The 15,501-nt window shown below is 44.2% G+C and overlaps 1 protein-coding gene across 2 annotated transcripts in view; it reads right to left on the bottom strand.

Annotated features, from left to right (window-relative positions):
• Window positions 1-14,750, bottom strand: part of gpc5a (glypican 5a) — a 117,659-nt gene extending 102,909 nt beyond the window's left edge. The window contains exons 1-2 of one of the 2 annotated variants that reach the window (XM_030376937.1): window positions 14,384-14,750; window positions 9,288-9,449 (exon numbers count right to left, since the gene is read on the bottom strand). In XM_030376937.1, coding sequence (XP_030232797.1) covers window positions 9,288-9,449; window positions 14,384-14,537 — 316 coding nt within the window. In that variant the 5' untranslated portion in view covers window positions 14,538-14,750. Of the gene's footprint in view, window positions 1-3,568; window positions 3,792-9,287; window positions 9,450-14,383 lie in introns of those variants that run through there. The other variant, XM_030376938.1, reaches the window with a different exon arrangement.
• Window positions 14,751-15,501: the final 751 nt, after the last annotated feature.

Below are 15,501 nucleotides of genomic sequence, written 5' to 3'. Positions count from 1 at the left end.
CTGAGAACAAACAGTGTCTGCCCTTTATGGAGTCACTGGAACTTAAGAGACGATTTAACGAGTCTAACACACATTGTACTTACAGAGGGGTTGAGGAGAGAGGAGAGGAGAGGAGGGAGCAGGAAGGGGATACGAGTGGGGATGAGAGGGGGGAGGAAGGAATGGGAGGGTGAGGGGAGGGAGAAGAGAGCTAGGGGAGAGGAGAAAAGAGGAAGGGATGAGGAGAGGATGGGAGAGAATGGAGGCGAGGTAAGAGGAGAGGAGATGAGAGGAGAGGAGGAACGAAGAGGTGCAGAGAGGAGGTTAGAAGGAGGAGGAGAGAAAGGAGGAGATCAGATAAGAGGAGAGAAGGAGATAAGAGGAGAGGAGAGGAGAGGAGAAGAGGTAATTGAAGAGGAGGGGAGAGGAGATGGAGGAGGAGAGATGGAGAAAAGAGAAGAAGAGTGGAGAGAAGAAGACAGCAGGAGACGAAGGGAGGAGCTAAGAGGAAAGGAGGAGAGTTGTTCATGGAGTCGCTTGAAGTAAAGCGGTGGTTGACTCAGACATTTTAACAAGCTTAAACCCAACTGGCCAATATACCTCAAACAGTGGCTTTACACCGTCTCTGTGTTCTCCTCACTGATGAAACTTCCACTTAAAAGGTGTTTAGGTTCTAAAGTTCGCCCACTCCACGAAAACGTTTGGATTCTGTTGACTAGTATTCCAGTATGTGTGTGCGTGAGTGTGTTTAGTTAGGTAATAGTCAGGTAGTCAACCTGAGATAAACACGAGAATGCTAAAAATAGAGCAAATCACATTACAGAGAAACAGTATAACACGTACGGCACAGTTACTCATGTTTGTGCACAGATGTGTCTTTGTCTATGTAGGGGATTAGAAAACATTTATAGGAAAAACGTTAACTACATTTACTTAAGTGTGTGTGTGTGTGGGGGGGGGGGGGGGGGGGGGGGGCTAACAAGGGGTGTGTGTCTGTGTATGCCTGTATATGTGTGTTTGTGTGTGAGGGGGGGGGGGGGCTAGCGAGCTGTCTGTCTGTCTGTCTGTCTGTCTGTCTGTCTGTCTGTCTGTCTGTCTGTCTGTGTGTGTGTGGTGCTAGGTGGGATGCAGATGTGTGTGAGGGGGGGTGGGTGAGGTGGTGGGCGGGGTCCAGGGGGCTGAGGAACAGAGACGTGTGATTGTTCCCCTGGTTCCCCTGAATGAAGGGAGCGTTGTTAGAGGACACAGACGGGGTCTGCATGGAGGTGTTAAAACACATAGACACGCACATACACACAACCACACACCCACACACACAACCACACACATACTCTGGACTGACATACACATACGCAAACACACACACCTATACATTCTCTGGACTGACACAAACACACACACACACACATATAGGGCTTCGGAGGACTGGGGAAATCGTCTAGATGAGAGGGTAGAAGGAGAGCAGAGGAGGCAAGAAGAGAGGAGAGGAGAAGAGAGAATAGGAGGTGAGATGAGAGGAGAGAGGAGGGGATAGGAGAGGCGAAGAGGGGAGGAGGAGCTACAATACAGTCAAGCCACCATGTGATTGTGTGTAGTGTTGCGTTAGCCCGAGATGCTCCTTATCTCCCCCTCCTCCATTCCAACACCCCTCCCTGCAGCTCTGAACAGCATGAGCACACACACGCGCACAAACGCACACTTACACACACAAACAAACTGCTGACCACAGCCGTCAGGCCCTTTTAAAAAGAGCCTCACCCAGCCCACTTCAACAGTCTCTCAGTCGCTCTCTCTCTCTTTCAATCCCTCTCTCTTACTTCTCTGTCAGTGATGTTTACACTACATCCCTCCCTTCATCCCTCTCTCCCCTCTCTTCTCCTCTCCCTATTATTCCTCCCTCTATACGTAGGGCTGGAGTCCGTCCCTGGGTGCTGCACTGTGGCTGCCCATTGCTCCTAGCACTCGGGATTGGTTTAATGCAGAGATCACATTTCACAGTACTGTCAATGAAAAATAAAGAAACTTCTTTTTCTTCTAATCTCTTGCTTTCCCTTCATCCCTCCCTCCATCTCTAACTCTCCATCCTTCTCTCTCGAACCCTGACTCCATCTCTAAATCTCACCTTCTCTCCATCCCTCCATTTCTCTCTCCTCCCTCCCTCTTACTTGACCCCTCACCTCTCCATCCCTCCATTTCTCTCTCCTCCCTCCCTCTTACTTGACCCCTCACCTCTCCATCCCTCCATTTCTCTCTCCTCCCTCCCTCTTACTTGACCCCTCACCTCTCCATCCCTCCATTTCTCTCTCCTCCCTCCCTCTTACTCGACCCCTCACCTCTCCATCCCTCTCTTTCTCTCTTCCCCTTATCTCTTACTCAACCCCTCACCTCTCCATCCCCCTTCCCTCTCTACCAATTTATTCCTCAGCTCGTCGCTCTCTCTATCCCTCCCCATCCCTTTCTCACTCTCTCTCCCTCCCTCTCACCATCCATCTGCCTTTCTCCCTTGCCCCTTTCCTCTCTCCCCCTCCTCTAGAGGTAAAGGTATAAAGTCAATATTTGAGGATCTGTTCCCGGGTTCGCTTCAAAGAGATCGGAGCTCTACAGGGAAGCCAGCCTTTTAATAAGTTTGTGTGTCAGACTGCAGGTGCAGGAGCGCGACCGTGTGCCAGTGTGTGCGTGTGTGTGTGTGCATACCTAAATGTAGAAAGATGCAAGCTAACACACATAAAGTAGAGATCATGTGTAAATGGCCTATGTTCATATCTAAACACAACTGGCCACAAGCACACACACACAACACAAAATCACTTGGGTAAACCGGGATATGTATAGACAACACAGATGAAACGATAGCAGAGAGAGAGAGAGAGAGAGAGAGAGAGAGAGATCTCGATGAAGAGACCCCAGGCTTTAATGGGCCGGAGTGGGATAATATTATCACAGTGCAGCTTTCATTAACATTGAATGGAGCCTGTGTGCTGCACGCTGGACGCTTGAAGTTAGCACGCTTGACACAAGCCGTTAGCACGCTTGACACAAGCTGTTAGCATGCTGCATGCTAGCATTTAGAATCAAGATGGCAACATTTAGAACACCGGTTGCTAGCAGTGACTTGGCACGTTGGCAGTTAGCATGGTGGAATCTAGCAGTTTGCATGCTTGACGCTAACAGTTATCGGCCGATAATACGATAGACCACTACACACTGGACACAGATTTCATTAATACACTGAGCGGACAATGTTATCCAAAGCGTAGAAGTGAATCTGAGAACAATCAGAGCTTACATTCAAGTTTAGCTTAATGCAAGAAAATTCCAACTGTTTTTTACTGTGTTTTTAAGAAAACTGTGAAGGGTATGAATCTGAAAAACATGATTATGTAAATCAATACAAAGTGGGATATAATTCAACTCTTTTAGAAATGTTTTTAGAACTGATAAAGACATATATTTTTTCAGAATTCAAACAATAGGATAGGAACATTACTGTTGTATTTCTTAATAAACATGAATACTAATACAATTGTCTGGATCAATGTTCTTACTGTTTAATATAATAAGATCCATAGAACAGACGGTAATACATTACATTTATTAGACATCATCTCCAGACTACTTGTTCTTCTCCCACTTGCTTTGTTAAATAAGACCTCAGTGGTGTGGTTCGGTCAGGACAGATTTGAATAATAAGTAAAGAGAAGAGTTTTAATCTTAGTTGAAGTCTCTTCTGAAGACATACCACCCAGCTTCAGTTTAATACCACAGAGGAAGACATCAGGTGTCAACTCCTGTCAAACTGTCAGAGCCCTAAACGTCCTGCTTTTAGTGACAACACAAGCCTTTGCTTGGAACACACACACACTAACACACACAGTGCAACAATCCAAGTGCAACGATCAAAACGATCAAAGTCTGTGTGTTTGCACCACGCATAACTCTTTGTACTCTATTTGTACTTACTTTTTGTACTTTCGAAATATATTGTACATGTACTTTGCCCTCACTCCCTCACGATACTGATACTAAATGTCAGTACCAGCTCAACATAGAATGTGAAATAAGAGCAGTCTGGCAGAGACTATAAATATGTGTTTTTTTATATATATATATATATATATATATATATATATATATATATATATATATATATATATATATATATATATATCACATATGTAAAGAAAAACATTGTATATTGTACTACTACTAGAACCACAAATGGTCAGAAAATGCACAATGTAAGAGAAGAGAAAGAGGAAAATATGACCGTAGACATGTAATTAGCTGGAGGGACGTGCAGCCCAGGGCTGCAGCAGTGCTCATATAGCCCTGCTAGCATGCTAGAGCAGCCCAGCTGGATGTTAGCAGCTTTAACTGGCCTTTCTTATAGCCCGCTGCATCTGTGTTGCTACCATGCTGCTAACACCCTGCTAGTGCCGGAGGGGCTCTATGAGCATGCTATATTAGCGACACTGCTAATGCGCTAGAGGAGCAATGTTTACATGTAACAGTGGCATGCTATAGTGCTGCAGCTTCATTAACAGCATGCAATAGCAGCCCTGCTAGCGTGCTATAACAGCCCTGCTAATGTGCCTCAGTGGCAATGTTATGAGCATGCTGTATTCAAAACTCGCCAGTGTCTGAGGAGACTTGAGTGATGCATTGTTGACTGAATAATCATCTCTCTCCAAATACTCTTCCTCTAGCTAAAGAGCTTGGCTGCATCCCAAATCTCCCCCAATCATTCTCTCCCTCAATCCTTCTCTCCTTCCAGCTAATAGCTAACAGTAGCTCTGTGGCAATCTGGTGGCCGACAGTAAACACAGGTTTGATTCCCAAATGTGTGTGCATGCTACATGTCATTCCCTCCCTTTCTTTCAACTCTTTCCTGTCCATCCTACCTCTCTTTTCCATAAAGGCACAACAACAAGAACATGGAGTAGGAAAGATGTGTTCAGCAAATAAAACGGCAGCAAAATGACTAAACCAGAGACTTCTGCTCCCAATTACATGTGCTTTGGGAAGCATCGCTGGAGATCTCATTAAGTTATTATGTCGCAGCAATTGTTTTGCTTTAGTCACCGCTGTTCCCATCACCAGCCTTTAAAAAGCAGGAGTGAAGGGGAACAGCAGCTTGAGTATAATTATATCATTACCAAGTCTTGTGCCGCAGAACTTTCTAGACAAGGATATAAAGTTCAGAAAAACACCCAGAATGATGTCAATTATATCAGTCAAACGCACCTTTACCAGAGGCTATTTAAAAAGTTTAAAAAAATGGCCCTCATTCATAGCATTGCGAAGAATTAAAGAAATACTAAATCCAGTCAATGTTTATGAGGTCACAACCTCTCTATTCCTGGAATTCAACTGTATCTTCAAAATCTCTCTCTCTCTCTCTCTCTCTCTCTCTCTCTCTCTCTCTCTCTCTCTCTCTCTCTCTCTCTCTCTCTCTCTCTCTCTCTCTCTCTCTCTCTCTCTCTCTCTCTCTCTCTCTCTCTCTCTCTCTCTCTCTCTCTCTCTCTCTCTCTCTATGTCCCTTCCTTGTGGATATTGTTTTAGGATTTAGATGATATTATTTTTTATTAAATCCAGACGGAGTGTGGTTTGATGCATGTGTATCACACAGGTCATCTCAAGGGCCTCATGAATCTAGTATGTGTATTTGTTTTATTTTGTTATTTTCATTTAACAAAGCTTGTTGAGTTGGTTTGACTCTGCTTAAGGCTAACAGCTTTTGTTTAATAACATTCTCCAAAAACCGATCTCCCAAACACACACACACACACCAACACACTCACACACGCCTGCTTTTTTCCCCCAACAAATTAACATTTTAAGTCAATCACAACCGTACAAACCACCCATCCACTGAAGGCAAGACAAACACTCACATAAAAACATAAAAACACACACACACGGCGATGTTCTGGCTGAATTAGTCAGACAGGTCCTCCAATACAGAACCAAGACCAGCATATGTAAGGTGAGCACAGAGAGACATAAAGGCCCTCAGTCCAGCCTCCGTCTTCACCAATCTCAGGTGTGAGCATTTCATCTGAGGGCCGCTTGGGGAATTAGTGAGGGTGAACTGGTTCTGTGTTGGGTGACATCAGCGCTTGGATTCTAATGAGCTCTTGAAGGGGCAGTCTCAGCTGTCAGTAGGAATGTGAAATGAAGTTGAGGAGATAGAGTGGGGTAGCAGAACCCATATGGAGTTGCTAGGGTTAGGGTCTGGCCTGGCCTGAGGGAGAGGAAGTGACAGAGAGACCAAACACATTCATTTAGGGGAAAAAAAAGAGAGGGGGGAGACTGATAAGAGACCCAAACATGCAAGAGGTGGTGAGGGATAAAGACAGTAAGACAGAGAGAGGTAGAAAGACAGGTAAAGAGAGATGGAAAGAGCGGGAGAGTTTTACCCAGAGAGAGAGAGAGAGAGAGAGAGAGAGAGAGAGAGAGAGAGACGGAGCGAGGGAGAGACGGAGCGAGAGAGAGACGGAGCGAGGGAGAGACGGAGCGAGTTAGAACAATAGATAACAGACCCAAACACGCCAGAGACAGGGTCAAATTAAAAGCATCTATAAAATGTTTTCGAAAGTGGTCTAACCCTGCGTTTCCTTTCCTCTCAGATCACAGAGAATCAAAGCATCTTCTTTACTCACTTCATTCCTGGCACGTGCGTCGTACGGAACGCGAGCCCTGGCTATCCACAGATCACAGAGACAGGAGACTTGGATTACAAACGCCTTGACTGGTAGCGCCGTAGCGTGCTAATACAAGATTCTGTGTAACTTCCACCTATAGTCATAACCACCGGCATTCATATTCCTTTATCCCAAGCAACGTACAGTGATTTCATTCATTAAGGAGCAGACATCTTATTGCCTTAAATTAAACCTTGAATCTTCCTGTTTCTAAGATACAGTCTTGGGAGACCGAGCACTTTGCTTGTTAATTGTTGCTAGTAGATAAATTGTCTCCTGTCCCCTCGCTCTCCCACTAACCAACCAGACGACTCTTCTCCCGCCATAGAGACTACACATTCGAAGAAGACGGATAGGGGTCGGAGGTCATCATTGGAGAGGACATCTTTTACGCTCCCCAGCTTATGAGCTCCCTTTGTCCGTTCTGTCTCCATCGTTCAGGGGGGCTTGGCTTGGGGGTGGTTTGTCCCATGTCCATGGAAACAGAGCAGCGCTACCCGCCCACCCCGTGAGAGAAGACAGTCAAAATATCATCCTCCTCCCCTCCTGCTCCCCCTTCCTCCCTCCAGTTCCTCCTCCCACCCCCTCATCTTCTTCCTTGTCCTCCTCTTCCTCCTCCTCCGTCCCCCTCCATCACACATGACATGAAAACTATGCATGTGTGTGTGTGTGTCCATTTACGTGCAAGCTTTCTTGCATATGCATTTTTCTGCAATAAAAGTGGACACCAGGAGGAGAAGAAGGAAGAGGGGGAGGTAGAGGAAGAGGAGGAGGAGGAAGAGGAGGTGCGTTTGGTTTGGCAGGAATGCGTACTGGCAGTCTTTCCGAGTTCCCTTCATACTTTAGTGTTCGCAGTAGCTGCTAGCCGCCACTGTAGCCGCCAGCCTCCCCACAGCCCTTCACCGGGTGGTGGAGGCAGTGAAAAACACACTTTTAGATATTTAAAGAGTGTGGCCTGTCATTGTAGCGTGCCCAGGGGTTCAGGAGGGCCAAACTGACTCAGCAGATTTAGTGTCTGAAACCACAGCCAAAACACTGGGTTCAGCCTGCTAACCCCCCCCAACACCACGGCATGGTGGGATATCTTTAGGCCCAGGCAGAGATAGAGGGAGAGACAGAGAGGGAGGGGGAGAGGGAGGGGGAGAGGGAGGGGGAGAGAGAGAGAGAAAGGGAGGGAGATAGATGGACTGAGAGAGGAGGCAAGTTAAAGACAGAGATCGAGGAAGAGATCAGGACAGGGAGTGAGAGATCAAGATAGAGAAAGAGAGGTCGTTAAAGTGAATTTGACTTAATCATACGCCTCAGACAGTTCATTATAAGTCCTACAACTCTGCGTCTCTCCAAAACCGTTCGTCTGCGTACGGAATAGCCGATAGCTGCTCGCTGGATGCAGGCACAGGGATCACGTAGACAGGAGAGACAAGTCTTGGCCTGCCTCTCTCTCTCTCTCTCTCTCTCTCTCTCTCTCTCTCTCTCTCTCTCTCTCTCTCTCTCTCTCTCTCTCTCTCTCTCTCTCTCTCTCTCTCTCTCTCTCTCTCTCTCTCTCTCTCTCTCTCTCTCTCTCTCTGCTGCTATCGTCTGTCTCTTGGGGATAAGGAGGGCAAGGTCTCAACATCTTAACAAGTTGTCATGGCGATGCGGGTCGCCGTCCTGATTACCTGAGATTACTACTGTTGGGGTCTGAGATCAAAACGCCTGGCAGGGGATGACGAGGGCACACAGACCCAGCCACGCAAACAGACAAGAAGAACCCAAACAAGAGGGAAGGGGTTTGGCTGTATATCTTCAGTAGTGCTTACGAGCTGGGCAGCAACGAGGAACACATGATACACAGAGGATGGAACAACACTTGGAACCTGGAGGGTTGCTAGTTCAATCCCTCAGCTCTGCCTGGTAACAGAGCCAAGGTGTCATTGAGAGGGACACCGACATAGGCCCTCGCCGTAGATTATATGCACCTCGCCTCCATACAGGTCAAACAACACGTTGTCAGATAGACAGGCGGCCTGCTTGGGCTGCTTAGTCATGGTTTCCAATAAATTTCAGTTCTACAAAAGTGACCGTAAACTGGGCAATAGACTGCTATAGACAGGAGCTAACCATTAGCTGGTCTTCGTGGGAGGAAGGTCGCACCACTGTTTACTCTACAGCGTGTACACACACACCACCCACACACACTCCAAACCCACCGCACATGCTTAGAAACATGAGCACTCACACACACACACACACACACACACACACACACCAATTACATCCCATGCAATTATACACATAAACACCCAACCTTCTACTGAAAAATATTATCTGTTTCTTTTCTTTGAAAAGTGAAGTGCACTGCACTTGGACACGGACACACACACACACACACCGTCTAACAAGAACACACACATCTATACACACTAACGCACATCCAACCATCCATAAACACACACCAACAACACACACATCTTTACACAAAAACACACACACACACAATCTTTGGAGAAAAAACACGAAAAATGGGAAACACAAACACAGACTACCAAGAACACACGTATACCTACACACGCAAAGACAAACACACAAACTGCCATACACACACACGCACACTAGGACCCAGACCTTGGAAGGCGTTGAGGTGGCGGGAGAGGAGGAGGCGCAGAGAGGAGCTGGTAGTGTGGAGGAGGGTGAGGAGGTCCTGGCGGGCTGACAGCTGGTAGCGCTCCTCCATCTTCCTAGTGCAGCAGGTATGGTTCCTGGACACACACACCTGGAGTCCGGACGCTGGGAGAGGATGGAGAAGAGAGGTGTCAAGAAGTGACATCACATTGAGCTAAACATGACAGGATTTGGGGGAGTAAAACAAAGGGTTAGGGTTAGAATTGACATTTTTTTAATATACTAGAGTTTTCTCAACCTCTAGTTGTAATTAAACCTATAGCAATAATGTGAAAACCCCAGTCAATAATGTAACAAATTTCTAAGCACATAATATAATAACATTTTGCCTATAATTTTACATGGTATAACATTCGTTGACCACATGTGACTCTTAAAGGCATTGCAAACATTTTAATATTTTTTAACCATTCAGCGAACAAAAGGCAACAGGCTGATTATCATTTAGGGGGCCACTCAATGACATGAAGAATCAACACGCCCACTGAAGTGGAGAAATACAGACTTTCTACTCCACATTCACATATACGGTCATTTACATTTCTTACGGAGAAAATACTACCTCAAGGGTAGTGTTATTCAGGAGATTTTCAGGGTACAAATGTCAGGATATGTTGTCACACATACGGCCCATCAGGGGAATATCAGGACTTACCCGTGTGTCTGAAAGCAGCTAGTGTGTGAGCATTTCATTGCATAATAACTAGGGCTGTCAAATGAACGCGTTAATTTCGATTAATTAATCACAGAAAAAATAACGCGTTAAAAAAGTTAACGCTGATTAATCGCATTTCTATAGTGCCCTTTGACCCGGTGCGTCATTTGCGTTGGAACAAAATGGAGGCAGACGAGAAGACGCTGCTCGGCCCCGTGAACGGAAAATTCAAGTTTAAACAACTCCCAGACGGAACTGTAGATAGCAACACCGCTATTTGCAATCTCTGTAGTAAGGAATTTTCCTATCACCGGAGTTCATCAACCCTTAAATATCACCTCAACGCAAAACATTTGGCGGCAAGCTCGCAGGCATGAGCTGCCACAGCCCCTGAAGCTAGCGCTAGCAGCTAATTAATTTGATCTTAAAATGTACCGTATGTTAATGAAAGACATGTTTTCAATAAAAGAGACATTGAACTTTAAAGTCTATTATGTATATTATTCATTGAATCACTCATCTGCCATAATTTACTTGAATTAAATTATTTTTAAATACTTTCTCGTAAAATGTAAGTATGCGATTAATTTAGATTAATTAATCACAGAGCCTGTAATTAATTAGATTCATTTTTTTTAATCGCTTGACAGCCCTGATAGAAACATTATAAAATTAGTCAATTTATGATAACAGGGGTAATTGTTCAATTGAAAGTGTAGTATACTATGCATGCAAATCAATTATTAAAAAGCTTTTAGTTTTATTCAGGGCTGAAGAGAATGCAAGGCAACTACAATTGGTTAGTTGAAAATAATAATCATCATTGAGATAAACATCTCTTCCAGTGTCCTGCCCAAGAAAGCAGCAGTAGCCTACAGTCCTGCATAGCATACACAAAACATAAGAAAAAAACACATAAAACAACTAAAACAGTCCGCAGGGGGGAGGGGGGACATCAATATCGCAAGACGTTTGGGGAGGCTAAAGTCGGAGAGTAATATTAAGTTTGATCAAAAAAGTGTAAAGACATTTCGGGAGGCACAAGGAGGAGGGTAATATTAAATTTGAGCAACAAAGTGTAGTCTTGTGGTGGACTCTATAGACTAATTCACCATACTATGTTATTGACATGTTTTCGTTCTGTGTTATAGAGACACTGTCTCTTTAAGATCACGTCACTTATGTATTGATATGCCGGTCGGTGCGATGTTTGAATTGAACGTTTTTCATATGACAAAATGAACGACCCGCAGTTGCTTGTCGAGGTGAGAAATTGTCTCTTCCCTTATTTTATCGCAATTTCTACAGTCTATAGACAGTACGTGTTACCTGGGAGAGTTTGTCGACGTCAGAGCCGTTATGTTTAAAAGCATAAGGTCTTAGCTTGGCGAGTATGTCGCTGTCTTTGTCTCGACATGCGGTGTGTGCACGCGTGTGTGTGCGTTTCCGTGTATGTTCGTGCGCATGTGTGCAGTGTGTGCATGCGGTGTGTATGTGCGGGCTTGCAGTGTATGTATGCGTTTGCGCATGCTGTGTGTGTGTGAGCTGCAGCCTGCTTGGCACATGCGCACATGAGTAACTTCAGTAACTGGTGCGACAAGCCTGCTATTATAGTAGTAATATATATAGATATATAAACTATAATATGAAGTTCGACTCAGCACTATAACATTATAATAACATATTATAATAATATGCAGTTTGACTAAGGAATACATTCAAGTATGGGAGAAAGAGCCACTGTGTGAATACTGTTTTAGACTTAAGCAATTGCTAGTCATCCAGTAGATGCTTTTAACGAGGGGAACTTACAGTGGATTCAGAAACAGCTTATGAAGGAGAAAGTAGTGGTTAGGGCATCTTTCCCAAGGTAGGCGGCAGACATTGGGGATCTTACCCAGTACCTCTTGGTCCTGGCCCCTTTAAGAGAGGGTTGGTCAGATAGTCAGTCCTCTTACCCGAGGTGGAGAGGATTTCGGTAGGACTACAATTCAGTGATTTTTGTATCTTCGCCAAAATGATCTTAGACATGATGTATTACTGTGGATATTAAATGTAGTAAAGAAATGCGTGTGTTTTACCTCAGAATCTATGAGAGCTATAGAATATCTCGTAGTAGTGTGCAAGCTACAGGCCTCAACATGTCGTGTCCACTTGTCAGAAGACATCTTGAGCCAAAACCTGATCGCCTTCTCATACTTTCCACCACACAGAGAATTCTGAGCAGACGGGGTGAAACTAATCATCTTTAAGATGCGCGCGCGTGTGTGTGTGTGTGTGTGTGTGTGTGTGTGTGTGTGTGTGTGTGTGTGTGTGTGTGTGTGTGTGTGTGTGTGTGAAAACTGGCTCCACAACATGTTGAGGCAGAATCTGAAGGCCTGTTAGCACCAGCGGGGGGCCAGCTACTGCTAACCACTATCACCGCTAGGCGATGAGCGCAGCTTGAGGAATGCCAGCCCTTCCAGATAAGAGGACATGAGAGCACAGTGGGTAGCGCTTTCTTAACCTAAATACTTCCCCCAGTCTTCCTCAGCCCAGCACCAGTAGCCGGCTTCTGGGTGCAGAGATAGACCTCCTGCTGGGTGATTGCCCAGCATCCACTGCTCCTGAGCGGGAGCGGACGTGGAATAAGGACCCCCTGGTGTGGGTCTCTGAAAGCTCGCAGTTGGTTTTATTGAGCCTACTAGATCTAGTTGGAGGGCAGGATGGTTCTGAACTTCTGGTGGTTGGAGAGTCCACGTACAGCTGAGAGGTTCCGGGTTCAAGCCTGGGATGTCCACAGTGGTCTTGGCATCCTTGAGCAAGACGCCCCCTAACCCCAACCTGCTCCCTAAAGATGAATCCGTCAGTCACCATGGATAAGGTGTCAGAAAAAGTTAGAATTCATGGCCAGAAAATAATTCCTGTTATTGTCTTGTCTATGTGTTGTCTTGTTTCCATGTTTTGTTTCTTTGTTTTGTTTCTTTGTTTTGTTTCTATGTCTTGGTTATAAAATTAAGTAGCACTTTTGGGGTTATATATTTATGGTTGAATGCTCTTACTGTAAGTCGTTTTGGATAAAAGCATCAGATAAATGTGTTTAATACAGTCGATTTTTGGAGAATTAACCTGTTCTTCAAGCTACAATGGACCAGTGATTTCCGATTGAATTGTCCCTTATCGTCCACGATATCAAACTGAACAAACAAGTTCAACAGATGAACAAACCCAGCGTACCTAGTGTCCTCAGCTTCCCTTTTTCTAACAATATTAGGCAACATGATTTCAAGTAAAAACATCTGCTGTCTTTTGGAAAGGAGTTAAAGCATAACGTCGGCAAAAATGGCAGTACTTTGGTACACGTAAAGTTCAAGTACTTGACAAGAACAGTACAAGTACTTGCCACACGTTAAGTACAAGTATATTGGCACAAATAAACTCAAAGTACTTGACACAAGTACAGTTCTTGAGTTAAAAGTGCTCCGGTACTCAGGACCCAGTTTAGGGCTGGCGGCCAAGTCAGGGGTTATAGTTTCAGACAAAAGCCTGCGCTTTGGAAGACGAGGTGTTGGCTACTGACGGGAGGATTAAGAAGGATTACTCATAGAATATTACTGGACCCACGCATGATATAAACCAATTACACACACGTTAATCAGAGGAGGGAATCAAGGCACATGAAGACATGTTTTAAAGATGGCGAAGAGTAGACTATGGCATACCCAGATGCAAAAGGAATGGATAACATATGTGCATTTATTTCATTTTTTATAAGACTATGTAAAAGGTTATGATAAATTAAGTATATTTACATAACCATTATAAATTAACATAGTTCTTTTGACTCTCTTTTGACTCTTCAGAATAACATGGTTTATTGTGGCATGTTCCCTGTATATCTGTACTTTTATAATGGACAGTAAGTCTATCAATTTTTTGATCCATTCTGTTTTATGGCGGTTCCACCACGTGATCTTGTCCGTTTCAAACATCATTAAGATCATTAAGCAACACAATAATGACCCCACCTCAGCAGGTAGGTCAACAAAGCTGTCCACACACGTCCAGGTAGGCCTACACGAGATACAGCTTTGCCTGCAAAACTGCACTAATATTTATGATATTACTGATATTTATCACCCACAACACTCGACTTCCAAGATTTTGTTTCGGAATATCATTTTTTTGGATGGTTGAAATTAGGAAAATAAACACAACCTCGATATCGCTCTGGTGTACAGACAATTTGATCGTATTACCAATGATCTTCACTTATCGTGTCTGTGGAATATAAGACGAATACATTTTTTTATCAAAAGATTCCCCATGGGTGCAAGCAGACTACCGATACAAAAAGTATCAAATTAAGTGGTGTTTCTTTCATTAAAACAAAACTTAACCATACCTGCTCTTGGACTTGAGGGGACTAATTTCACAGGTCCGATTTGCTTGAGCTGGAAAACTTTGCGAACTTCATCGCAGGTGGTTGGGTCGCCAAACGTTAACGCAGCGCAACATGCCAATACCAAAACGCAGTTAATTTTCCCTATTAGCGCCATCCTTAAACCCAGGTAGACACACACGCTTTCATTACACTCACCCTAACCATTGCCTCGAAGGGGAAAAGTTTCATTAGGTGAGTGCCATTCCCTTATTCACAACCGTAATGCAAACGTATGACGCCTCAAATGACGCCTAAATCCTACATCCAAGTGACTGTAATGTTGGTGAGGTCGCTTTGATTCTGTTTTGTTTTGAAGAGTGTGTGCAGTTCCGATCAGAGTTGGTTCCGTCAGATAGGGGTGATTCTTGGAAAACCTTGGAGTCGTTGTAACAACGCCATCTAGTGGATGGACCGTGTCCTCACCCTTCACTAATTTATGTCGGTAAAGCGTCTTTAGTATTCTCTCCCTCCTTAGAGCAGGAAGAACATATTTGAGTGTTATTCCCAAAGAACATTTCTGGTGAGGTTCTAAATCTTTGAGTTCAAAACTTTACTGCTGAGAAATAATATAATAATATTGAACACAACATACTCTATTCCTAAAACTATTTTCTTTAACCTTTATCCATTACATGGTTGACACACGAAAACACACTCAAAGACTATCAAGCACTAGGGCAATTCATCACAATATCCATTTTTTCATTAAACTGTTAACACATAAAATGAGAGGAATTAGACCGAGATGGTGGTATAATGTCTCGCTGCGGCTAGGACATGGGACATCAAACGTCTGTCACGTACTGTCACGTGATTCCACTTGCCACCCCGACTGACGTCACAGACTAATTACTGAAACAACCTAATTGTGATTGCAAAAACATGCATTTGTGTAATTCGTTTTTGATGGGTCCACTCCTTAAACCAGGGGTGTTTCTAGGTTTCATAAACATCCGTGGCCTAGCCTAGCCCAGACGGAAAATGAAAATGCCAAAATGATTTCTATGCTTTATTTTGCATGAACATTTTTTCATAATGCTTCACCTAAATAAACAAAATGCGCAGTTTATTATAGCTTA

The sequence above is a fragment of the Gadus morhua genome, chromosome 14 (genome assembly GCF_902167405.1).
Source record: "Gadus morhua chromosome 14, gadMor3.0, whole genome shotgun sequence".
Lineage (NCBI taxonomy): Eukaryota > Metazoa > Chordata > Actinopteri > Gadiformes > Gadidae > Gadus > Gadus morhua.
The sequence above is the reverse complement of the archived record's forward strand: the minus strand, read 5'-3'. Positions and strand labels throughout refer to the sequence as shown.